This window comes from Heterocephalus glaber, unplaced genomic scaffold (assembly GCF_053883595.1).
Source record: "Heterocephalus glaber isolate CG9 unplaced genomic scaffold, H.glaber_assembly_v1.0 deba00001509, whole genome shotgun sequence".
In the NCBI taxonomy this organism is placed as follows: Eukaryota; Metazoa; Chordata; class Mammalia; order Rodentia; family Bathyergidae; genus Heterocephalus; species Heterocephalus glaber.
Window position 1 is genome coordinate 2,788,105 of NW_028258325.1, and position 25,184 is coordinate 2,813,288.

The 25,184-nt window shown below is 61.3% G+C and overlaps 1 protein-coding gene and 1 long non-coding RNA gene across 11 annotated transcripts in view; one reads left to right on the forward strand and one right to left on the reverse strand.

Annotated features, from left to right (window-relative positions):
• Positions 1-16,714, reverse strand: part of Sh3tc1 (SH3 domain and tetratricopeptide repeats 1) — a 33,123-nt gene extending 16,409 nt beyond the window's left edge. For 2 of the 10 annotated variants that reach the window (XM_087187256.1, XM_087187255.1), the window contains exons 1-9: positions 8,481-12,033; positions 5,907-6,094; positions 3,938-4,015; positions 3,011-3,285; positions 2,403-2,508; positions 2,043-2,207; positions 1,424-1,607; positions 652-728; positions 217-412 (exon numbers count right to left, since the gene is read on the reverse strand). In XM_087187256.1, the coding sequence (XP_087043382.1) occupies positions 217-412; positions 652-728; positions 1,424-1,607; positions 2,043-2,207; positions 2,403-2,508; positions 3,011-3,285; positions 3,938-4,015; positions 5,907-6,094; positions 8,481-8,719 (1,508 nt within the window). In that variant the 5' untranslated portion in view covers positions 8,720-12,033. Of the gene's footprint in view, positions 1-216; positions 413-651; positions 729-1,423; positions 1,608-2,042; positions 2,208-2,402; positions 2,509-3,010; positions 3,286-3,937; positions 4,016-5,793; positions 6,095-8,480; positions 12,211-16,560 lie in introns of those variants that run through there. The other 8 variants (XR_015441248.1, XR_015441249.1, XM_087187260.1 and 5 more) reach the window with 8 other exon arrangements.
• Positions 16,700-24,956, forward strand: LOC110349709 (uncharacterized). The gene is made up of 5 exons (XR_002395899.2): positions 16,700-16,877; positions 17,006-17,156; positions 24,056-24,298; positions 24,655-24,704; positions 24,826-24,956. It is a non-coding gene; the product is annotated as an uncharacterized LOC110349709 (long non-coding RNA).
• Positions 24,957-25,184: the final 228 nt, after the last annotated feature.

Sequence of the window (25,184 nt, forward strand, 5' to 3'; positions counted from 1 at the left end):
GAGGGCAGGGCAGGAAGGATCCCTGTGAGCCTGCAGGCCACAACCCCTTGCCACTGAGGACTGAAGTTCTGACCCCTGAGCCCCTCGGGGTGGCATGCACAGGCTCACATCCGCAGGGACCCCTCCTGCGAGCGCTGGAGGAAGGACAGGGGCCCCGGGGCCTGGCACCCCACAGGAGCAGTGGGGATGGGTTCAGAAGGGGCCTCCACCACTCACTCAGATGCAGGGTCCTGCAGGCAGATGAGACTCGAGGGCACGAAGCCCACGCAGCCTGAGGCCACGTGCTGGGCCACGCACCAGGGCAGGCCAGGCACCCGGGCACTGAGCAGCTCCAGGAGGTCACCAGTATGGAGGGACAGCTCTTCAGGGCCTGAGCTCTGCCAGTCGGCCACTGCGGAGACCCGGCCGCACCCTGCAGGAGGAGACCACACAGTCAGGGCCCGGCCATGCCAGGACAGGGCTCCCTCTGCCCACACAGAATCCCTGCATTCAGCTTTTGCCTATGGAGGCTCACAGGAGATGTGTTCTAGGAGCCTCGAGCCCAGCTTCTTGTTCCATCTTGGGGAAGGTCCAGGGAGACGCAGGAACTTCCCAGATGCTGATGCCCCCATCCTGGCTCCCCACAGAGTAGAGGCCCATGGGGACACTCACCCACCAGCAGCGTGTCGGGGGGCCCAGGTCCATCCACAGAATCTTCGGCAGGGTCCCAGAGAACTCTCAGAGCCCACCTGGAGCAGGGAGAGGAGTCTGTGCTGCACGGTCAGCTTGGGGTGGAGGCATCTGTGCCCTTCGGATCCCAGCCCCTCCGCACACGCAGATGCACCTGCCCAGGTGTGCACAACCTCGGCCTGGTGCGTGTGGATCCCACCCTGGCTTTGCCTTCTCCCCACCACATGCCGGGACAAATTGCTCCTTTCTCTGGGCCTCAGCTCCTCCGGCCAAGAAATAGAAAGCTGGACCAGGTGGTTGGCAGCTGCTCCAGCTCTATCATTCAGGAACCCTGTGGCCTAAGAATGAGCTCTGTGCCTGTTGGGGGCCAGGGGTCTCAGCACACTGGGGGCTTCTCAGGAGAGAGGCTGAGTCGCAGCCGCCTTTTCACCGACACTGTAATTCAGCACACTAACTTTCTCTCTTTGCCTTGGCTGCCAGGAAGCTCCCAGCCAAGCTGGCCCGTGTCCAGCAAGTGACAGGGCTTTCGTGTTTCCTGGCCTCGAGTCCCCTGGCTTTGCCTGCACTGAGTTTTCGTCTGGGCAGTGTGGGGTGGCACGCTGCACTCTCCTGTGCCCTCCAAACCCAGGACAGCTCTGCCAAGTTGATGCCAGTGCAGCCTAGGCCCAGAGGTGGGACTGCCAAGGTCACAGGGCCCGGGGCATCCTGGGCCCCACCCAGAGCTGCGGGGAGGGACAGCGAGGCTGGTACCTACTGGTGGAACGGACCCAGGGGCTGCTCTGGGGCTGCGCCAGGGCCGGAGGCTGAGGAGTCTGCTGCTGGGGTCGCCTCTCCCAGGGAGCCCCCCGGAGCCGGTCTGTGGGGCTGCGCCTTCTCTGCGCCCTGGGCGCCCGGCGTCAGTCTCACGCGGTGGTCAGGACACAGGACGAAGAAGGGCCCTGCAAAGGGACAGAGGCGTCACAGGGCAGCCACCCCGCTAGGCGGGACCCACCCTGACGTCCTCATCCCTGGGTCCCAGGTCCACCTCACTTGCCCTGCAGGGTGGCTCAACCTCAAACTCTCTCTGGGCCTCAGTTTCCCCAAGGGTGCTATTCAGGGCCAGACTTTGACCCCTAGAGCTCTCTCTGCTTGGGCTGCCACCGAGTCTGGCCACAGCTGTGCACCCCACACCCCAGGCCGGTGTCCTGCAGACTGGGGGGACCAAGCGCACCAATCAGGAAGGGCGGGGCTCTGGACAGCTCCTCCTCCGTTCCGCTCAGCCCCCTCTGGCCACCAGCATCTGGGCCAGGGTGTCCGAGGCAAGTCCCTCCCACCCCAAACTCGCCCTGGGTCCCTCGCCCAGGTCACAGCTGCCCGCACAGCACGGAGCCCACCTTCCTGGGCCAGGAGGCTCTCCTGCATCAGCCTCAGGGCGTCCTCAGCCACCTGCACACAGATGGCTGCCTCTTCCTCCTCCTCCTCCTCCTCCTCCTCGCCAGGCGCCAGCAGCCAGAAGGTGGCGTCCACCAGCAGCGCCTCCAGGCAGTGGTGCGTGAAACCTGGGAGGCCGCACATGGTCACCGGCAATTCCGAGCACCAGGCCCTGGAGCCCCGAGTCCCCCGCTCTGCTGTCACCGGCCCGTGTGACTGGGGCCAGGCCAGGAGGCCACTGTGCCCGGCCGTTCTGCGGCACGGGGTGGTGGCCTGTGTCTTCCTGGGGGCCCCGCTGCCCACTCTGGAGTGGCTCCGCTTACCGAGGGCATGGTAGGTGGAAAACTTCCAGATCTCCTCGAAGGTCTTAAACGTCACCACGATCCGGTCCTGGTCGCTGTGGATGGACAGCAGCCTGGCAGAGAGTTCCTGGGGAGAGAGGAGCAGACACCGGAGACTCCGGTGGCCTTGGGGTGTCAGTGCAGCCGGCAGGAGGTGCTGCAAAGTGGCCTCGGCTGGGGATGGCAAGTGCAGAGTGGGTTTCCTTACAGCCCAAGCCTGGTCCTCTCTCAATCCCAAGACAGCCATGGCTCTCCAGTGCCTGAGGACCAAGCCTGCGCTCCTCCCTAGGCCTCTCTGCTCCAGCCCCTGTCCCTCTACGCCTCTGGCCACTCCACTGCCTGAAACCTGCACAGAGCAACACCAGCCAGCTTCGGTCAGTTCTGCTTGGGCTGTGCTCTCAGGCTCTCTCTGGGCCTCAGTTTCCCCATCTGTGCTCCTCAGGCCCACATACCACTCGGGTTCAGCTCTGCCCCCAGCATCCCTCTCGTCTGATTTCCATGCCACCTGTCTCCTCCGTTCTCTGCTGTCCTCTGTGTCTTTGACCCTCTCCTCGCCCCAGCCCCTGCCTGGGCCCCAGCGTCAGGCTCACCCCGAGCACTCGGGCCACCTCGAGGCTGTCATTCTCCAGCAGGCGCAGACGGCCACGCAGAGCCTGCTGCAGGCCTGGGTCTGGCCGCCCGCTCTTCCTGTGCACGGCCCGCAGCTGCAAGGTCAGGTCTGCAGGGCAGAGGGCCTGTGTGTCAGCCTGGCCAGGGCAGTGTGGGGCTCCCCGGGTCCAGCTGCAGGCCTGGGCTGGGCTTGCAGGGAGCCCCATGGTCAGGGTTCGAATCCCAGCAAGGTCCACAGCACCGGGGAGACTGGCTGCTGAGAGGACAGGAGAAGGGCACACAGGTTCCACCCCGCAGCCAGCAGCCCCAGAGCAGCTCCTGTGACCGTGACCGCAGCCCCCATAGGCACCGGGAGCCCCATTTCTCCTCAGGTTCCCAGCTCCACCCCACCTGGCCGGGCCACGGGCTCTGAGCAGGGCCCCTGTCTGGCCGTCCCCAGTCCCTCCTCCCGTGTTGTCACCATGCTGCTGCCCCGGCCCTGCCTTCCAGATCAGCAGCACCCAAGGGTGCTTCCTGCAGGATGGACTCAGCCTCCGTCTACGCCGTCCCACGCAGCAGGCACCGGGGTGCTCAGGGTGCCCCACAGCGGCCATGGCCTGCACCTTCACTGTCCCCTAGGTTAAAGGCTGGTCCCCAGCCCAAGGCTCTGTGGAAACCTCTATGATCTGGGGTCGTGGGATGTGCGTGGGGGGCACTGTAGCCCCAGGCTCCTCTCTTTCTCTTCTACGCAGCGAGCAGTGTGGCTCAGCCCAGCCTCCCAGCACTGTACTCGGAGCACCCGGGCAAACAGAACTTTAGCTGCCTGGGGAGCCAGGAGCCCGGACAAACCTCCTTATGAGCTGCGGCCTCGGTGTTTGGGGCTGTGACAGGAGGCGACTGAGCCGCCCAGGGGCAGGGCTCCTGCTCACCTGTGGGACACGCTGCCATCTGGCCAGGAAGGGTCTCGGCCGGTCCCGAGGTGGCTGTCCCGGGAGGAGGAGCCGCATCTGTAACACAGCAGGTCCCTGTCATGGAGGACGGTTGCCCAGCCACCACCCAGCCTCACCCACGCCCACCCAGGACAGAGGCCTCACGCGTCCTGCCTGGCTGAAACAAACTGTCCAGACCCGAGTCCCTCTGGATTTCGGGCTGGGTCCCAAGGCAAGCCAAGGCATGCAAAGTGACCCTGGGGCAGCTCCAACTCCTGCCTCTGCTGTGGCCCACGGCCCCTCCGTCTGCCCGTCTATCCGTCTGCCCATCTATCCGGCCGTCCACCTGTGGATTTCTGACTCTGCCTTTGTCCCCGAATCTTTGCTGGCTTCCTTGAATCCCACCCGTGAAGCCCCTGACTGCAGATGAGCCCCACCTCCTACCCTGGACTCAGCCCATCGGCAGAGTCCTTTGCCCTGTGGGAGGACAGAGAGCCCGGGGCTGGGACCTCAGCGCGACATCGCTGGGTCTCTGATTCTGCTGACAAGAGGGGTGAGGGTGTTGCTGGGCTCTTGGGGGGCGGCCGGCACAGTATCCTGGGGTCCTCGCAGCCCTGCAGTGTGGGCTCCCAGGCTGGGTGCGGATCAGTGAGACCCAGATGTGGGGTCGGAGGGTCCCTTTGCCACTGGCACACATCACGGCCAGGGTGTGGAGCCCACGGCTGCTCTGTTCCCTGGAGGTCGGTTCCTGGGGGTCCCAGGCTTTGGGCTTGCTCCCCCACCCGCTGTGAGCTTGTCCTGGCCTGGGCCTCTCTCCTCCACCTCGCCCCGTTCCCCGCCTGTGAAATGAGCAGGTGGCACAGGGACCGAGTTCTGCCCTCAGACCAGAAGCCTGGCTGCTCACACGGAGCTGAGCTGGGGGTGAGGGGACCTGGGCCGTCGGCGGTCCCAGAAGTGAGGGCACACAGGGAGACAGGTCGGGGCCAGGGAGACACGTCCAAGCCCGAATCCAGACATGTCTGAGCCACGAAATAGTGAGCATCACAGCCGGAGACCAGCTTGGAGGTCTGTGAGGCCACGGAGCAGTGAGTGAGTAATGGGCAGGGGCCCAAAGCCAGCCCCGATGCAGAAGGACCAGATCGAGCCAAGGGGTCCACCTGGAGTCATCCCTGCAGTGCCAGCCCCTGAAGGAGCACAGCCCAGGCCCGTGGGCCCCAGCCGACGCCTGGACAGGGCCGCAGGGCACCCTCGGCTGAGGCCCGACCCCTCTGCCAGGAGTCGCTGTCTGCTCTGGGGGGAGCAGGGTCCGTGGTCCCTGCAGGCCCCGGCACAGCCCACCTGCCCTCTGCCCTCTGCCCTCCCAGCCCAGCCACTGCTTGTGATGGGAGCCGGGCTCGGGAGGCCACTCCGTCCCTCCCCATTTTCGGGAAGTGTAAACACTGGGTGCCTGGCACCCCCAGGGCCAGGGTCTGGGCCAGGTGGCTTTGGTCTCTGCTCCCAAAGTGCTGCTCATTTGTTGATCCTCACGCAGTTACTGAGCATCCCTGGGCGGAGCCCCGGGGACCAGGCCTGGACAATAGGCAGCCAGTCAGGGGAGGACGCAGGAGACCCCGGAGGAGGAGCCCGGAAGGAGCAGCCTGGGGGAGGCCCGCCCTCCTCTCACTGCTACACCAGTGTCTAAGGGTGGAGGGGAGGGGCCCAGGAGGGGACACTGAGGCTCGGCCAAGCGGCGCCCCCACCAATGCTCAGGACCAGAGCCCGGCCCCCCCAGAGCAGCCCCCCTGCCCCGTGCCCACTCTGCTGACCCCAAAGCGGCTGGAAAAACACGAGCCTGCCTCGCCACGCCGGTGACTCACGGCGCAGCTGTCCTCCACGCGCCGGTGAGGAGAAGCGCGGGATGCAGGCTCGGCAGCTGCCCGGGGAAGTGGAGGATGGGCAGCATGGGCGCAGGGCGCATGGGCCCCCTTACCCGCTCCACCGGCTGCCCTGGTTTCCCCTGCTGTGCCCACGGCCCAGCTCTGCACTGGATCACCGCCGCTGCAGCCCCCCAAGGCTGCCCCAGGCTCCCTGCCCATTGCAGCTGGCTCCTCAGAGGTCCGCTCCGGAGGGCCCTTCATGTCCCACGGTGGCCTCAGAGCCCCAGGCCCGGCTGGCCTTCTGTGGGGAGAAGAGGGCAGTGTTCAGCATTGACGCTGTGCCAGGGATGCAGGCTGCAAGGTCCCTGCCAGTCGGGGTCAAGAGGGGAGAAGCCATGCCAGCGGCCCTCGTGTGCAGCAGGTGACCAGGCACGAGGGAGTGGGGTGCATGACCCGCCCCACCCCTCTGCCAGCCTCTTTGCTGTGCCCTTGCTGCCAGAAACCACAGGACCTTTGCACAGGCTCAGCCCAGGGTAACCACGGGCCGGGCCGGGCTTGCAGAAGTGACCCCACCTGCCCTCCCTGTGGGACTCACTGTGACCACCCCTGGTGACCGGTGGGGACCCCAGGGCAGCCGCAGGCAGGAAAGGAAGACAGGTGACAGAACTGTGGCACGGTGCTCTGGGGCCTCCTCGACAGCACGGGTGGCAGTTTTGTGCCAGGACGAGCCACATGCCTCTGTCCCGTCTTTGTCCCGGGAGGCTGGCCCCACAGGGCCACGCCTGAGGAGCACCGTGGTCTCCTTCGGGTTGTGGCTTCTGCACTCGCACCTCCCCACACCCAGGTCCAGCTGGGCCTCAGACTTTGGCCCTTTCTCCTCACTCCCCGGGCAGCCACCCTGGCTCCTCCCCGGAGGATGCCCACCAGGCACTGCCCAGCCTGTCCATGGCAACTGGAGGCTCACGCCTGGCTGTCCGCCTGGCTGATGCACAGGGAGCGAGGCGTCTGCACAGAGCACTTGCTCCGACCTCCTGACGTGCAGGGTCCCCCCGTCCTGCCCATCGTCCTTAGGAGCCAGCTCAATGTCCTCTCTTCAGGCAGAGCAGCTCCTAGGCGGGGTCCCTGCACCACCTGGCCAGTGCCCAGAATGGCCACCCATCCTCCCACCCCTACCTGGGCAGGACCCGGCGGATCCAGAAGGGCCCGGGCACAGAGCTCAGGCGCTTCCGGAGAAAAGGGAAGGTCCCAGCTCCGGGGGTTCCCCGCCTTTCCCGAGGACACAGCGCTGCGACCACACACGTGCCCCACTCAGAGGCGAGGAAGTGGGGCCCATCCTGCTGCGTAGCGTAGTGACAGCCTCCCCGCCTCCCAGGCCTGGCACCACACTGACTGCAGACTCAGCAGCCTGGGGCACCCGGCAGCCCCAGCTTAGCGTGCTGAGTTTAAGTGGCCCCTGAGCATGCAGCAGACGCTCTCTCCTCCTGGCTTTCTTGGGAGAGACAAACCCAAGCCAGCCTCAGGCTCCAGGCCTAGTCTCTGGCCAACCTGAGTTCTGCTTCTGGTTTTGATTTTTTTGAGGCAGGGCCTCACTATGGAGCCCAGGTTGGCCTTGGACTTGCAGTGATCCTCCTGCCTCAGCCTCCTGAGTGCCAGAATTATAAGTGTATGGTACCAAGCTGGGCTCGCCCACCCTGAGTTTGCAGCCAGGACACGGAGCCCTGGGGTGAATCTCGATTGGAAGGGACCTCAGAACAGGAACTGGTGGGGAATAACATGTTTTGCAAAAGAAGTTAGCTTCCGTCATGAGGAGGCCTCGCTAGACGAGGGTGTTCCCACCTCGGACCTGGCGTTCTTGTGAGGGGAGACAGAGGCAGTGTGGGGGAGGCCTCGTGGCCACACAGGCAGGGGCTGGGGGACACTGCCAAGCTGAGGAGCCCAGGCCAGGAGTGGGCAGAGGCAAAGGGCACCGCCTGCTGACCCCCGGGAGGACATCGTCCCTGCTGCTAGCTGCCTGCCTGTCCTGTGATTGCACCGAGTCACGGCCCTCAGCGGGGAGGAAGCGACCACACAGAGGAGCCTCCTGGTGCTGCGGCAGCTGCTGTCCCCTCCCCAGCTCTGCTGCTGTCCCCTCTGAGCCAGGCAGGTGGGGTCCTGGGCACCCAGAGGGGTCACATGTCCAGGAAGGCCTGGGGATAGAAGGCCCGGCCCAGGAGCCTTCTAACAGACCAAGGGTGTGTGGGTGTGGTGATGCACACCTGTAATCCCAGCACCCGGGTGGCTGAGGCAGGAGGATCGCCTTGAGTTTGGGGCCAGCCTGGGCTGCATAGTGGGACCCTGTCTCAAAAACCCAAAATTAATAGACCAGGGTGACCTTGGTGTGGCCCAGTCATAGCCACAGTGGCACGGTGGGCTTCACAAGGGCACTGTGCTGGCACTGTGTGTCTGTAGATGTGGCCTGTGGTCACCCAGGGGGATCCGTGGGGTGGCAGACCCTGGGGACACTTGCTGGGGCCAGCTGATGGCTCCTTGCTCAGGTTTCTGCTCTGCCTGAGCCCCGTTAGTCAGAAAAGCCCTCCAAAGTGAAAGTGGGAGCCGCTCTTACATCCACCATGTCAAGACCAGCTCTGTCCACACAGCTTGCTGGGCAGTCCATGCCCGTCTCACCCGGCCTTCCCGAGCCCCCGTACCTGCTCTCCGCTCCCCAGGCAGCTCCCAGGCCCGCCAGGCCAGAGGACGCGGGCGCCAGGTGCCACTCCGGGCTGGGTGCAGGGCGAGGCAGGCTGGTCCCAGGGTCTGTCTCCAGCTGGCCGGGGCCGGCAGGGGCCGCCCACAGCGGGCTGGCTGCACAGCACTCCCCGGCTTCCGGCCCCACTTCCTCTGCGAGACACAGCCCGGCCGCAGGACTCCCGGCAGGCAGGTTGATCATTAGCTCCCCCTGGGCTGGCGCCAGGCCTGCCGCCTGCCCACTGCCGCCTGCCCACTGCCAGCCCAGGGCTCTTGGGGAGAGGCCTGGGGACACCCAGTTCCCTCGTGGCCCAGGGATTGGGGAAGTCACAGCCAGCTGCCAGCCCCGCCGAGCTCAGTTCTTCTCTATTCCCTTCAACTCCTGCATACACAAGGGTGTCCACTGATGTGTGTGTGTCCTAGGCACACGTGTGTGCTCCTGTGTGCACAAAACACCCTCACCCTTGCCACGCTTCTGGGGAAGAGAGGGGTCCTCCTTCCTCAGGAGCCCCCATAGGCCCAGCCTCTACCTCCCTGTAAGCTGCAGGCCCGAACTGCTTAGGAGCAGGAACCTCCCTGGAAGGCGAGGTGGAGGCCAGGCAGGGAACCGCCCCATGCAGGAGGAGGCCCAGAACGAGGAGTAGATCCCAGGCCCTGGCTCTGCAGGGCCCGTGGACGGCACTGGCTGTGCCCAACCCACCACAGCCTGCACGAGGGACACCCTCCTCCTGCCTGCCCCGAGGGTGTAGCCCTGGGGACGCCCATCTGACTATAGGCTCTGGTGACCAGGCCCAGGCAGGCTCTGTGTCCACACAGGAGCTAGAGGTACTTCCTGTCCAGGCCTTTGTCCTCACTGCAGCCAGCAGGCCCAGAGCCCCCACTTCCTGTTTGTCTCTGCAGCTGTGCTCTTGGCCCACTGCTGGGGGACTTTCCCAGAGAACCCCCAACCCCTTTCAGGGCGCCCCTGCCTTCCAGGGCCGAGCAGGGACCCTCAGGCCCTGGGGCTGCTGGGAGCAGGGCAGAGCCCCCCAGCCCGGGTGCAAGAGGCCATCTCAACCCCGCCCGAGTGGGTCCCTCTGCAACCACAAGTCATGTTACTGAGCTTCAGTTTCCCCCTTCCAGGGCTGGAGGTGAGCATGGCGATCTGACCCTGACACAGTTGCCTTAAATTTCCGAGGTCCCTGCCCAGGAGGAAGCCGTGTGCCTGGAGGGGCCAGCAGCAGTGTGATGGGCTGCACGCTCAGTGCCCAGAGGCCCTGCGCACAAAACTGTACCAGAAGGCACCGAAGCCCTGGTGCTGCCTGGCAAGTCTCTCCACTGAGCTGCATCCCCGGGCTTTTCTTTCTTCATCTTCACACAGAGTCTCCCTAAGTTGGCCGGGCTGGGCACATTCTTGCCATCCTCCTGCCTCAGCCTTCCGAGGAGCTAGTAGCTGGGATTACAGCAGTACGCCACTGTGGCTGGCTGGCTCAAAACAGTTTCCAATGTTGTCATTTTAGACCATTTTCAGTTCTCCGGGGCAGAGTGAGCCGTACCTGAGTGGGATCTCAGCTGGAAAGGGTCCAGACCACGCGCTGGGCCCCGGGCACAGCCTGCCTGTCGGGGGGTTCTGCTCTCTGCCTCTCCACTCACTGGGGCTCAGAGCTGCACCCGCTGCTCATGACTGTGGCCTCGATGTCCCAGCTCTGCCTTCTGGGTCCCCATCCAGCAGGGGAGACCAGGATGGCCAAGCTGATGGTGCAGGGATAGAGGGAAGCCTGGGAGGGGAGGGTGAGGAGGGTGAAATTCTGGGAGGCTTCCTGGAAGGAGAGGCTCCTGGCCTGAACCTTGGAGAGAAAATCCAGGCAAAGAAGGGGTGTACAGGGCAGGAAAAGGGGGACAGGAAAGCTTGGAACAGCACAAGTCCAGCTGTAGCCCAGACAGCTGTGCCCCAGGCCCACAGGGCTGCAGCCAGCAGGTGACTGGGTACTGGTAGTCCAGGATCCCCGAGGGTGGATCTGCAAGGGGCCACTGATGGAGCAGCTATCAGGAATGTGGGGCCCCAGAGGCAGCGACTCCTGCACCTGCCATCAGCTCTGGCTGGCTGCTACCCGGTCCTTGCAGAACTCAGAAACACATGCCAGGAAGGGACCTTGGGCAGTCAGCGTGACACCACGGGCCCCTGGCAGAGCAGGCAGAGAGACCGATGTCACTGTGGGCATGGGATGTGGGGGTGGGGTTGGTGCCCTACTGTGGGGTGGAGGGAGACCGGAAGGCAGCTCAGCATCAAGCCAGCCCAGGGGCAGGTCCCACGGAGACAGGCCTGCCACGCTGGCCGAGGGCATGGGGAGGCAGGACGTGAGGAGGACGCCTATGGGGTGGCAGAGGTGCCCGGAGGAGCAGCGGGACTGGATCCCATGTGCCTGCTCCTCACTGTGCCATGTGGCTGTGAGGCTCCTACACAGACATTGTCCTTGTTGTCTTCAGCGGCCGAGACCCAGGGTACGAGAGACCCAGGATACAAGAGACAGGCTCCAGCTGGAGGGCGAGGTGGCAGTGTGGATGCTTCAGGGTTGCAACTGGGGAAACCGAGGCTCAGGAAGAGTGACTCAGGCCGCCCTCCTAGGCCCTACAGGAGGCAGGGACAGCCCGGATCCCAGCCCCACGAGAAGCCCTGTCTCTCCTGTGCCGATTCCTCGTCTGGACACGGTTCCCAGCACCACAAGGACGCCGCTGCCTCCACACACTGCATGGCCCACGAATTCCTGAGTCCCACTGGACCAGCCTGTGGCTGGCTCTGGAAGGGATCAGAACAGCACCATCTGTTTGTTATTTTTGGCCTTGGCTGCCAAAACCAGAGCTGATCACGGACGCCCAGTGTGGCAGGCAGGCCCGAGGCTGCAGACACTGCCCATTCAGAACAAGGCTGTGGGAGCAGACAGGCCGGGCAGGTGACAGATGACACTGGGCCGGATGGGTGGCCGGCCGCCGGGTCAGAGGCCCACAGGAAGCGGTCAGCAGTTCGGAAGGCGCTTGCTCCTGCCTGCCGGAAAGGGCTCCCTCCACAGTCTGGCCCGACCTCCAGCAGGCACATGGGCTCTGTGGGGACCACGACAGGTGCGGCCCCTGCCTGGGAAGTCACTGACTGTAGCCAGCAGGCCTCTCACTGCTTCTCCTGCAGGGGAAGCCCAGCCAGCAGGCAGGGCCCTGGCCGCCTGTGACAAGGACTCCGCCGAACAGTGCTCTTCGAGGCCCCCGGGGCAAGTCGGCCAGAAAGGCCGCACGGCTGTCTGCACAGGGAACAGGAGGCTGGAGGCCCCCTGGACCTCTGGGCTGTGGGCTGTGGGGTGCACAGAGGAGTCGGGGTAGGAGCTGGGCTCTGGGGGTGCTCTGTGGCTGCCCTGGTCCTTGAGAGCCTGGGGAAGTCAGGTCCCTGCTCAGATCTGAGAGCCATGGTCCCCAGGACCCTGACCCCAGAGCCCAGCATTCCCAAAGCAGGGCGAGGCCACTGAATTCCTGACATTCCTGCCAGCCCCTTCCCTCCCCCCATCTCAACCCTAGTTTGCACAAACAGGAACCCTCCCAGGCTGGGGTGGAGCTCTCCCCACACCCTCTCCCGGAGACCAGGGCCTGCAACCAGGTGGGGCAGCAGGGCTTGGGGAACTCCGGCCACCGGGCTGCAGGCAGTGCTCTGGCCTCCAAGGCAGCCTGGACAGCTGCTTCCCACCTCAGCCAACCATACCAGGGGTCCCCACCGCCATCTCCCCACCCCCTCAGTCCACCCCACCATGCCACCCCCCGGCAGCCTGCTGACCCGGGGCCAGGGCCCCTCCTCCTCGGCAGCTCCTTGCTCTCAGGGCCCCGGAGCCCGGCACAGCATGGCACACTGCAAGCGTGGCTGAGTGACCCATGACCACAGGCGCCCAGCCTGAGTGAGCACAAGGATCGCAGCAGCCCCTGGCTCCCGTGGCCCAGGCGCTGGAGGGCTCGGACTCCCAGGCGTTCGGAAGGGGCACTCGCCCCCAGAGTGGGCTGGACAAGATGTCAACCCCTTTCCTTCCATCCACTTTCTTTTTTCTTTTATTATTACTATTTTTGTTCATTGGTTTTTGTGAGACAGGGTCTCATTATGTAGTTCAGGCTGGCCTCAAACTCTGGGTCCTCCTGCTCCAGCCTCCAGAGTGCTGGGATTACAGGTGTCCGCCACCACGCCTGGCTCCGTCCACTTCCCACTCACAGAGCCATCCGGCCCCCTGGACAGCAGTACCTGCCCCAGACGCTGGAGACAGGGACAGGTGGCATCTTCACAGGCTTCCCTGCAGGCCCTGAGCGGCAACCCTGGGCAGGTGACAGGTGACAGCTGCACCTGCACCTTCACATCCCCACCTACCCTGGCCAGCTGTGTGTTTCCTGGGTGACATCAGGGGCGTTGCCAGAGCCCAGGCCAGGCCAGGCGAGCCCTCAGGCAGGTCTCCTCTCCTTGTCACAGGGGGCACGGCCTCCACTCCTTCACCCTTGCACAGAGGCCATGAGGGGCACAGGTGCAGGGCCAACTGCCCAGCAGGGATTCCGGGGAGTCCTCCCCTGCCCCGCCCTGGCTGCCCACCTGGCCAGAACCTGCCCTGCATGCAGAGGGGCCGCAAAGGGAAGCGATGCCTGTCACCACGGAGTGGGACAGCAGGTGGCTTCATCCTGGGATGTAGCTGGACCACATGACCTCGCCTCCAGCTCCAGCCCCGTGCTCAGGACAGCCGAGGGGACAGCGGAGCCTCAGTGGCTGAGACAGCGCAGGTAGAGAGGCCAGGGCCACCAAACAACTCCTAATCTTGCCTGGGGACAGCCAGGGAGGCTGCCTCAGCCCGTGAAATCTGTTCCATGGCAGGAAATAGACACAGTAAACTGGAAGCTTTTGGGAAGCCAGGAAGTAAGGACATAAGCATAGGCGGACAGACAGACAGATAGATGATAGGTGGTTGATGATAGATCAATGACAAATTGATACACAGACAATAATAAATTGATAAATAATGGATTAGATAGATGATAGGTGATGACTGGATAGATAGATTGATGATAAACTGATATACACCACTGGGTGGTTGAAGGATCAATAGGTCAAGGGGGACACAGACCTAACTGACACAGCCCCCACTGTCCATGCTAGAACAATGAGAGCAACAAAGCAAAGCACATTAGACAGTAACCCGAGTATCAAGTGGACCTCCCCGGGTCCACGCTGGAAAGAAGCGACCCGAACTAAGTCAGGGGAGAAGAGGATCCCTCCCTGGCCAAGACTGTGAACATAGTCAGTGGCCACCCCGTCCTGCAGCACACCCAGACAGCTCAGTGTGTCCTTCTGGGGGGACAGTGGTGGGGGATAGACAGGTGCACCCCATCCTGCCTGCCAGGAGCTGGGGTGAGCAGGGTCTACACCCCTGGCCCTGCCACCTGCCTGGGGGCAGGACTGGGGCTCACAGGAGGGGCAGCGGCTGCCACCAGGCACCCATGTCTGGCCAACAGTGGCCTCAGCAGGACAAAGACCAGCAGCTCCCGTCTGTTGCTTGAAATCTTTGAGAAGATGCTCACTGTCTCAGGAGAGGAGACACTGCCACCTCGCTCAGATCGGATGAGCGACACCCATGGGTGCCCCCTTGTCACCCACAGGGCAGGTCAATGGCCCCTTGGAAATGGAAACAGCGGGTGCGGCCGCCCTTTACCCTTTGGTCCACAGAGGGCGGGGCCCAAGGAGCTGCAGATGGGGCTGCCCAGACAGAGACCTTGGAAATGCTGGGTCTCAGGGAAGTCCCACTGCCCCACACCAGGCAGCACGCAGAGTGACTACGCACGAGAGCAGAGGAGCAGCGGGATGCAGGGCATCAGCAGCCATGGGAGCACGTTCGGGTCTGGGGTGCTGGCACTGGGCCAAGGGGACCGCGGAGGGCTGAGCACACCCTGGGTGGCACGGGGGCATGCAGGGAACTCCTGGGTGCTGCTGTGATGGTGGGTGTGGAACCGCGAGCCATGGAAGCAGCCTATCTGTCCACAACAAATGCGCGGATAGGAAAGTGTAGTGTTTCTTCACAGTGGAGCACTACTGTGCCATTAAGAAGGGCAAACCTGGGCCGAGATTTAGCTCAGTGGTTTTGGTGCCTGCTCTGCAAGCGCAAGGACCCGAGTTCGATCCCCAGTACCAAAAAAAAAAAAAAGAAGGGCAAACCTGAGCAGTTTGTAGACAAACGGATGGACCTTGGGACCATAATGTTAAGTGAAATAAATCAGATACAGGAGGTTAAATATTGCACAACTTCTCTGCAGTGAGAAGACAATGTATAAATAAGTTAAAGAAACAAAGAAAAAACAGACAATAGGAAGTGGCAGTAGAGCTCTGGTAAGTGGGAAGGGGCCTTGTGAGGGAGCGGGGGGCAGAAACGGAAAGCAGATGTGCTACGTGCATGCACCAGCTCCCTGCGAGGATGACACCTCTGTGCCCTGCAAATGTGGACTGAGGAAAAACATAAAGAGGTGAGGAGGAGTCCAGAGAGAGCAATCACTGAGCCGCAGGCAGGGCCCAGTCTACTGGAGGAGCCGGAGAGGAGCGTTGGAGAGTCGCAGCCAGGACCATAGAATAGGGCAGAGGGGCCTGTGGAGGCATGGCCGGCCCGACAGGACAGCAGTGTGGGTGTGGGTGTGGGTACTGGTGCCTGTGTCCAGCACGGCACTGTGGTAACGCAGATGCTGACCCAGGGACCCAGTGGGGCTATGGGGGTCTGTGCTATTGTCCTCACTGCTTTGTAAAAACAAAGGCTGTTTGGCAGGGCAGAACAAGCTGATGTGTTTGGAGAACCAACTTTTTTTTTTGGTACCGGGGATTGAACTCAGGTCCTTGCCCTTGCACAGCAGGCGGCGAAACCACTGAGCTAAATCCCTGGCCCTTGTTTTTGTTTTTGAGACAGAGTCTCTCTGTGTAGTTCAGGCTCGCCTTGAGCGCACCATGTAGCCCAGGCTGGCCTCAAGCTCATGACGATCTTCCTGATCTTCCTATCTCAGCCTCTGGCAGGCGCCACCACACCCGGCTGAAGAGCAAACTCTTAGGGCCCAGCATCACAGCGGTGTAGACAGAGCCAGAGCTTGCTAATCCCCAGGGTGACATCCAGCCCAGCTGCGGTGCTGTCTTGGGCTGGGCCTGCAGCCCCTGGCCACACCTCCTCCCCATCAACCCGAGATACTCGTGGCCTTACTGTCCTGCAGGGGCAGGGAAACCAAGGCAGGGCTCTGGAACTGCATCCCAGTCCAGCTGCTCCCTGCGAGTGCTCTGGGCAACTTGTGCCACGGCAAGGGGGACCCATCCCTGGTGGTAAAGATTACCCTGCCCAGGCCCAGCACGGCCACCCTGAGCAGGCTGAGCTTCCGGGAGGCTGAGGCAGGAGGATGGAAGGTTCTCAGTCCCTGAGCCCCAGGCTCCCTGCAGGCATGGAGGAACTGAGGCTCCGAGAGGCCCAGCACTTCTCCGAAGCCACAGAGGGGCCCCCTCACCTCCCATCCCATCCAGAGTCCACCCTGCCGGCCAGGGCCAGCCTCACCACGCCAAGGCCTGGGCCACTGAGGGCCCTGCCTCCAGGTCCCTGTCCTCTCCAGGGTCCCCCATTCCTACTCCGCCAGCTGTAGCCAGTTCCGAGCCACACTGCTTGGAACACACAAGAGGCGGCCCTCGTGGCACACACAGGTAGGGACACTGAGGCCCGGGAGGCAGAGTCACTTCCCAAAGGCGCTCAGCCCGGAAGCAGGGGGCCAGGGCCAGAAACCCACAGGGGCCTCCTCCAGGAAGTCCTCCTTCCACGGGGCCCGCTGCCGACCTGGTCTCAGGACCCCGGCACACCATGCCCCCGACGACACCCAGCTCTTCCTGTCTCCCACACAGGGACAGCGACACCAGGCCGCCTGTCTGGTCACCCACAACCCCAGCCCTGTGATCTCAGCACGGGCAGTTTCAGGGACACCTGCTCTGAACGCACCTCCCGGCCCTCCCACCTGCCAGGCCCACTGGGCGACAGGACGGGGACTCACCTGCCCAGACACCGGCACTGGTAGGGGAGATGGAGCCTGCACCGTCACCTGCGAGGCTGCAGGGTCGCAGCTCTGTGGTGCCTGTGGGGCCTCAGTTCCAATCTCAGTCCCAGGCTGGGCCAGGCCCGCCCTGAGGGAAGGGGCGGCCTCAAGTCTGACCTTCCCCTCCTTATCGGCCACCAGAGCCTGGGCAGCTTGGGTCAGCATTCCTGAGCTGGGCGGAGGCCTGTCCTGTCTGGGCTTTTGAAGTGCAGGTTGGAAACGGACACCTGCCTGGACCCCACACCTTTGGCCAGGGACAGGGCCACTTAGCTGAGGTAGGACAGCCTGAGCAGCCTTGCCTGAGCCCCTTCTGGCATCCTGTGGCAAGGCCCTGGTGGCCGCAAGCTTGGAGTTCCACAAACACTCACTGAGCACTTACTGTGTGCTGCTGGGTCCCCTGCAGGTGGACAGAGGTCAGCAAAGATGGGTGTCCAGAGAAACCGGACCCAACTTGCTCAAGAGAATTGCAGCCAGGCATGGGCGTGCACTCCTGTTATCCCAGCACTCCGGAGGCTGAGGTAGGAAGATCAAAACTTTAAGCCCAGCCTGTACAGGTAAGAACCTTAATGAGACTCCAAATAAAAAAGGACCGGGTGCGCAGCTCAGTGAGAAGGCCGTGGGTTCAGTCCCTAGTGTCCCCTCACCCCCACTCCCAAACAGGCAGGCCACCTGGGATGTCCCTAAAGCACAGGGTCAGGACACCCCAGCGCAGGGCTTGGGAATCTAGATCTCTTCTTTTTTTGGTACTGGGGATCAAACTTGGATTCTTAGCTTGCAGGGCAGGTGGTGGAACCACTGAGCTAAATGCCCGGCCCAAATCTAGATCTCTTTTTAAGGAATATAAAGCTATTTGTTGACCACAGCTCACCAACATTTACAGTAAACAGTACACAGCAGGATAACATTCTGACCACTACAGATATTGTCCTGGCCTCTGCTGAAACCCTAACCCAAACACTGAAAAAATTGAGCCTACAGAGAAAGAATGGTTAGCGTCAGAAAAACCTGCAGGTCAGTAATTTAGTATCACAGAAGTTTGCCTGCTCATTTATTCCATCGGGTCCTAAGCTCCCGACACTGCCAGCCCCTGAGTGGAGTCACTGTGAGGCAGGGGTCACCCAGCACCCCTTAGCAGGCCTTTCATAGCTTATTCAAACAAAACAGGTTTGTCTTGGCCAGGGATTTAGCTCAGTGGTTCGGCCTCCTGCCTTGCAAGCTCAAGGACCCCAGTTCGATCCCCGGTACCAAAAAACAAAACAGAAAAAAACAGGTTTGTCTGGTTTCCTTATTTGGGCAGGTAAGTTGTTAGCAATAAAATTTTTCTTTTTAGGAATTCTGCAAATAAAAGGCTGCATGTCTGTGATAAAAGACACAGATGTGGATTCAGATATGGCTGCTTTGAAATTACCCCTTTGAGCTGTCCAGTCTGTTTAGCCTAAAAGGCTGTGGCTTCAGGAAAATCTTAAATTTTCCTGCAGTGATTCATTTCTTAGGTTGCTCAGGATGAGGGAGGTAGCGGAGGCGAGTTTATCAGCCATGGTGCTTGTTTTGCTGAATGCCTAAAAACACAACAAAACTATTCATACCGGAATTCATTTCTACACACACAGACAAATTAAAAACTCAGAATGGCCCTTACGCATGGGAACAGAAACAGTTCTGACTGAGTCTAACTACAGAAAATCGCTCTGGTATTTAGAAATCACAGGAAACGTAGCAGGCTGTCAAATGCTCTTTTCTGATTAGGAAGCAACTACGGAAAGCTTTTATTATTTGTTCAAAGCAACCAGTGCTATTGATGCCAAACAAAAAAAACCCAACTCCCCCCATACTGTTTTCAAAATCAACATATTAAGCTTCATTTTCATTAGAATGCAGTATTTTTTCACATTAGAAAACAAAAAACCAAGACTTGCACATATAATGCCAATAGATATATGATAATTTGTAAGTAAAATGATGCAAATTATTATTGAGCTTTGTCTTCCATACAACAATGCCAAGTTGGGGCTGGGGATTTAGCTCAGTGGTTTCGCTGCCTGCTGCAGAAGCGCAAGGACCTGAGTTCAATCCCCAGTACCAAAAAAAAAAAAAAGAATGCCAAGTTAATCTCCATAAAATGCAATTACAGCTGGGCATGGCGGGAGGCTGAGGCAGGAGGATCGCCTTGAGTTTGAGGCCAGGCTGGGCTACACAGTGAGTTCATGACCAGCCTTGCTACATAGCAAGGCTCTGTCTCAAAAAAGAAAAGAAAAGAAAAAAGAAGAGAAGTACAAAAAGAAAAGAAATGAGAAGAGAAGAGAAAGGTTGAGGGCTTAAAGCGATGCCCTAGATCCCCAGGCGAATGTGCCTGAGACTGACTCACCGTGCCCAGATCTTGGGCCTGAATGAACAAATCAGCGAATGAATGAATGCAGCGTCAGCTGGCTCACCCCTCTCCCTGCTTTCCCTTAGGAGACCGCTGAGCCTGCCCCTAATGGCAGCTCATGGTCAAGTCCCTGCAGCTGTCCCCCTGGGGTGCAGGCTTCTTTCTTACCCCGGCTGGCTGGTGGCCAAGGTCCTCACCTTCCTTGGCCGCAGGCAGTGTGGTGCTTGCTGGCTGCACTCACTTTTGTTGCCTCGGTGATTTCCCAGCGAAGATCCTGGAGTCCATCCCCACCCGGGCTGCTGGGCTGGGGCTGAGTGTCCCTGGCAGAGTCCATCGGGGAAGGAGGGGGCCCTGGAACCCTGTGACCCATGCCTGTGGCCCCGACCCTGGGTGGCTGCTGGAACCCGGGGCCGCTGCAGGGTCGGATTCCACACAGGGCCCTGGGCCTCTGCTGCTCGCAGGACCTGGGCAGCACCTCAAGGGCCCCTTCCCCTACCACACAGGGTACCCACTGCCAGGCCCCGGAGCCTGGAAGCCGCTCCTGTGGAGATTCTGTCCTTTGACCCCAACCTGGAGCCAGCGTCTTCCATTCCAGCCCCATGCCCTTCTTTGGGCCTCAGTTTCCCCATCTGCAAGCCACCCAAGGAGCCGTTTCTGGGCCAGGTCCCCCATGTACCTGCAACAGTGGGGAAAGCATGGTTCTCCCCTGTGCCCTGCACTGCCGGCTGAGGGGTCAGAGGAGGCCAGGAGCAAGTGCCCTTCTCCAGGGGTCCAGGGACAGGGTCTGCCACTGAGCCTCCCACTCACTACCTCTCATCCAGCTTTCCCTGCCTCAGAATCCACACAAAAGGAGGGTTTGGTTGGTGTGTTTAATATGTGTCAAATTTGCTGTGCTGTGGGAACTGGCACCTGGAAGCCCAGAATTGTTAAAAACATAAACTGGCCACTAGGGAGGCTGAGGCAGGAGGATCACTGCGAATTCAAGGCCAGCCTAGGCTACATAGTGAGTTCAAGGCCAGCCTGGACTACATAGTGAGACTGTCTCAAAAAACCAAAAATCAACCCCCCCACACACACACATGCACCCCTCCCAAATCCTCAATTTGCTCATATCTGTTGAAAGATGGTTTTAGAAATCTTGCTTGAAAAAAATTCAGCCAAGCTTACCTTCCTTTGGCTCCCGTGGCCCTAACAGTGCAGCCAGGCTCCCAAGAACCCAGCGGGGCTGAGCTCACACAGCTGCAGGAGCCCATGGGGTGGGCACCCCGAGAAGGGTGACAGGGAACCCTGAGTGAGGACTCCAGAGAGGCACAGAGACCCGGTAATGCCAGGACCCCAGGCAGGGAGAGAAGCTCCACTCGGTGGCCTACTGTGCCTGGGGCCGAGCTTGCTCCCCTGCCAGGTGGGGACGGGGCAGCAGGGCAGGCCCAGGGAGGATGACAGGGGAGGTCACAGCTTCACACAGTGCGTCCCAAGGCCACACAGGTCCTGAGCTCAGGTCCCCCTGGGGCGCAGCCCTACAGCCACCTCCCTGGGACTGGGGACTGAAGCCAGGGGCCCACACATGCTTCTGGGCAGGAGCTTGGCCTTGGGGCTACATCTCCAGCTGTTTTTATTGTACTCTGAGGCAGAGTCTTACAAGGGGCCCAGGCTGGCCTTGAATTTGCAATCCTCTTGCCTCAGCCTCCGGAGAAGCGCGGATTACAGGTCCGCACTATTGTAGCCAGCTCTCCTGAACTCTGAATCATTTCTAGATGACTTACCGGAGGCAACGTGAACCCCGAGGAAATAGTTGTTGGACACTATCGTGCAGGGAATAGTGACAAGAAAATGTGCTGTACATGTTTAATACGGATGCAGCTTTTAAAAAAAACAGTCAACCCTCAGTTGGTTGAATTTAAAAATGCTTTTAAAATCAGGCTTGTAATCCTAGCACTCTGGGAGGCTGAGGCAGGAGAATCACAAGGACAAGCTGAGCCTGGTTAAAGTAGAGAGACCCTGTCTCAGAAAAATGGGTGTGGGATGTAGTTTAGTGCAAAGGCCCTGGGTTCTATGCCTGGTGCCCCAAAGTAAAGTAATAATTAATTAAAATGTTCTTTAGAGAAAAACACTGGACAGAAGGGTACAAAAACATCCGCTGCGGCCGGCTGCTGGGCAGGGTGGTCACTGTCTCCCCCATGATGTCTGAGTGTGTGAGCTTCACATTCACAACGTGTCCATTTTTACCACCAGAAAAAGGCCCCCGTCAGGTGAGGCCAAAGGCGATGCTGGTGGTTTCTACCCCAGCTGCCCCCAGGGGGGGGGGGCAGACTCTCATACACAGGGCCGCCGTCTCTGCAGGCCCGGACGGGTGTCTCCCGCGACCCCAGATGTCACCTGCCCGTGTGTGGCACTGTGGACACTGCGCGCGTGGGCCCCGGGCAGCCAGCTGTCTCCTGGGCGGCTCTGGGTCAGCCCCGCCTCGGTTTCCCGTCAGAGGCGCTGCAGCTCCTCCTAGGAACTGAGCCTCAGCTGGTGCCCAGTCTGCGGGGTGGAGACAGCTCCACTGCCCTCTAGTGGGAGCCCGGGGAGTGGCAGGAAGCCCCAAACCAGCTCTCCGGAGGGCGCTGGGCTCCTGCTTCTGACCCAAGCTCCGGCCCTGAAGACCCCCAATGGGGCCTGGGCACAAGCACCCCAGGGGGACAAGGCGGGGCCTGGGCAGGTGGGTACATGGGATGCACCCACTCCTGCACAGCTGACCGAGTGCTGGCAGTGACCCAGCACTGCACCCCACATGGCCTGACCTCCCTGGGCCACTGCATCGGGTCACCTACGCCGCTGACTCTGCAGAGGCCCAACTAGGGGCCCAGCACCCCACGGCTGAGAAGAGGGACAGGCGTGGCCCAGACGCTTGGCCCGTAGCCTACCGGGATCCCAGCCCAGATGGGCCAGTTCCACCCCGGAGCCCGCGGCCCAGAGCTCAGGTGACAGGGTGGGTGTGTCAGGCAGCCATGGGCACATCTGTGAGGCCAACACAGGATGGAGCAGCACGAGGTGTAGCTGGGCTCAGCACACAGCTTCAGTGGGGCCAGCTGTGGTCACCAGGGCCGGGCAGGTGCCACTGTGACACCTCAGCTTCTCCCGCCTGACCCGTCCATCCCATGGCTCCCGCCTCTCCGAGCCCTATCTCACACGTGGGTTTGGCCAGTGGCCAGCGTGGATGTGGGTCCCCCGATACGATCTAAAATGTCCCCCGAGAGGCTCAGTGCTCAGGGGTGGGCTCTGTGGAGGCTGGATCACCCATCACCAGCACAGGACTGGCCACCGGTGCCCTCACACTGGGTGGCACTGTTGTGGTGGCAGAGCCAGGGGGTGGGCCTGGAGAAGGAGTGGGGCGTGGGGCGGGACCCTGGCACTGTCCTGTCCCGGGCCACTGCTCTACTCTGTCTCTGCCTCTGCCTCCTGGTCACCGTGTTGTGAGCAGCTCTCTTCTGCCGTGACGTTCCTGCCTCCCACACCCCAAGGGAGCCAGCTGGTCATGGATTGAACCCCAGAGCCGTTGAGACCCTCCCCTTTAAGCCCTTTCTGTTGGGTGTTCTGTCACAGTGGTGCGCCTTGGCCAACACACACCCTCAGATCCCTGGGATGAGGCCACAGCCCTGGGGCGACACCTGGCCTGAGCCCCATGACACACACCTGTAGAAGTAAATGTGTGCTGTTTAAAGCCACTGAAAGCTACAGGGCTCGACCCTGACCCTGAGCCTGGAGGGAGGAGGAGGAGCAGGGCGGCGGGCTGGAGCAGATGGGGTCCGGCTTCTGCTCCCTATTGGTGACCCAGGGAGACCCTGGGAGGGTGTGCCCCCTGGTTCCTCTGTTTCCTCCTCTGGGAGGCAAAGGAGGACAGAGGAGAGAGGTGAGGAGGACAGTCATCAGGTGAGTCAGCTGCGTACCGTGGGTCCAACCTGGCACCATGGGTCCAGCCTGGCTCCCTGGTGCGACGCCTTCCCTGTCACCTGGACATGGTCGGCCTCTCCACACAGTGAGGACATCGGGAGCCAGGTCTGCCTGCGCCTTGGGCGAGCAAACAGCAAGCAGGGCCTGGCTTTCTGGAAGGATGGGGCCCAGTGGTCTGATACACCAGGGTCACATCCTTCCTGTCCCGCTCCCCAGGAAGCAGCAGGGATTGGAAACAATCCAGCGAGGCACGCACCCTTGGGCGCCGGGGTCTCCCCAGCTGTGGCAGGTCAAGTGTGGGCCGGGCCACGAGGCTGTGGCCAGTCTCCCTGCCTTCTGCTTGCTGGGACCCCTGGGTTTCCCCACTCTGCCTGTGTACCCAAGTCTGACTTCACAGAGCTGATCAGTCAGTGGACTCTACCAAGTGACCAGTGGCCTCTCCTGGGGCTCGGCATGGCCGTGCTGACTGGCACCCGCTTTCTGGGGCTCCTGAGCTTCCTCCCTCCCAGCTCGGACCCAGCGCTGTCTCCAAGATTCCTGCCGGGGCCAGGGTTCGCTGTCCCCCACTCTGTGGCCCTGCTTCACAGCAGTCACAATGCAGTGCTCTCTCCTCGTCCTCACCACAGTTACAGGCTGAACTGTGTGTCCTCGAAATCCGGGCGCTGAAGTCCCTAACTCTCAGAACTCGAATGTGATTTGACTTAAAAACTGGGCGGCTGCAGATGCCATTTGCTAGATGAGGTCAGCAGGGCGGCTCCGACCCAGAGCAGCAGCGCCCTTGTTAAAGGGACACAGAGACACGGAGAGCCGTGTGAACATGGACAGACAGCAGCAAGGCTTCCAACACACTGGGACAGGGGCCTGGGACGCCCCTCCAACCTCAGAGGAACGCCTGCCGTCCCCAGAGCTCAGACCTCTGGCCTGCATGACTGTGAGCCCTTCCCCAAAGCCTGCGCTGTGATGCAGCCTTGCTGAGTGCGCTTTTGTCTCTCGTGTCCCCGAGGGCCCACACCAGCAGTCCTGATCCCTCCTCTCCTGCACATGGGCTGGTATACAGCAGGTGCTCAGCAACACGGCACCTGGCCTCAGCCCTGCAGCTTGCTTTTCCTTCCCTCCCTCTCTCACGCACGCTCTGATTCTGTCTCTGTGCAGGCACCAAGTCCCTCCAGCGGGCCAGCAAACCCAAGCCTGGTTCTGCGGGAGTCACTTCTGGGATCAGGCCTGGGTCCTCTACCTCATTTGGTCCCTGGGACTGAATGACCTCTCCTCTCTCCTGGTTTCTCTGTGATGCAAACATGTTGCTGAGTCCATGAAGGACTGAGTTCCTGGGCAGCTGGAATGGTGGGGAAACTCCCAAGAGAGCACCGGTCCCTTCCGTCCACCTGCAGGACTCAGGTGAGCCCCGGGTGCACGCCCATGAGGCCGGCCTACCGCAGCTGATGACCCAGGTGCGGGGACCTGCGTTTCAGAGAGGCTGGAGCTGGGAGTCTTGTGCTATTTTTACTCCTGGTTTCATGTGGCACAGTTTTAAATTATTGAGCCATTGGAAAGCTCCCACAATGAAATCATATTTCATTTGTTTCTCCATTTGGCTGTAAGTAAATCAATTTCGGGGACGCAATGGGAGGTGAGGACGGGACAAAAAAACCTGCAGCTTTGCCAAGAGAAGACCCGGCCACTCCAGTCCGTGCAGGCTGCTCAGCACCTGGACACTGCCTGCTCTGTTTGTCACCACGAATCTTGATTTGCAGGACTTCCACCCAGCTGGGGTTCCACACCTTCTTTCTAGACCAGGTCCCAGGTGAGCCGGGCCGCATCACGCTGCTACCACAGCAGCAAGTTGTGGGAAGCTGCAGCAGACATGGGGTGGTGGCAGGGGGCTGAGAGGGACACAGGGCGGGTCTGACCTCCCTCCTCTGTAGCAGGCAACCAATGGGACTGCAGTGTGGGCCACGCGCTGACCTCACTGCCAGTGGCTGCTGTCCCGTGTGGGAGACTCCAGAATGGACACTTTGAATGCCCCAGAGACGCAGCGTGCTCTGGATGCCCCAGGGTGCATGGGAGACCCCAAGATGCTCCAGAGACCAGCATGGGCTGGAGACCCCAGGATGCGCTGGACGGAGCCTGGCCTGGGAGGCCTGATGTCTGGTGACAGAGCCAGGCAGGACATAAAATCTGAGACATGGAGGGGTCTGGTGGGGTAGACAGGGCCCTGGCCAGTGGAGGTGGGGTCTCCCAGCCAGGGTCCAGGGGCTTCTCCAAAGAGGAGTGATCTCAGCTG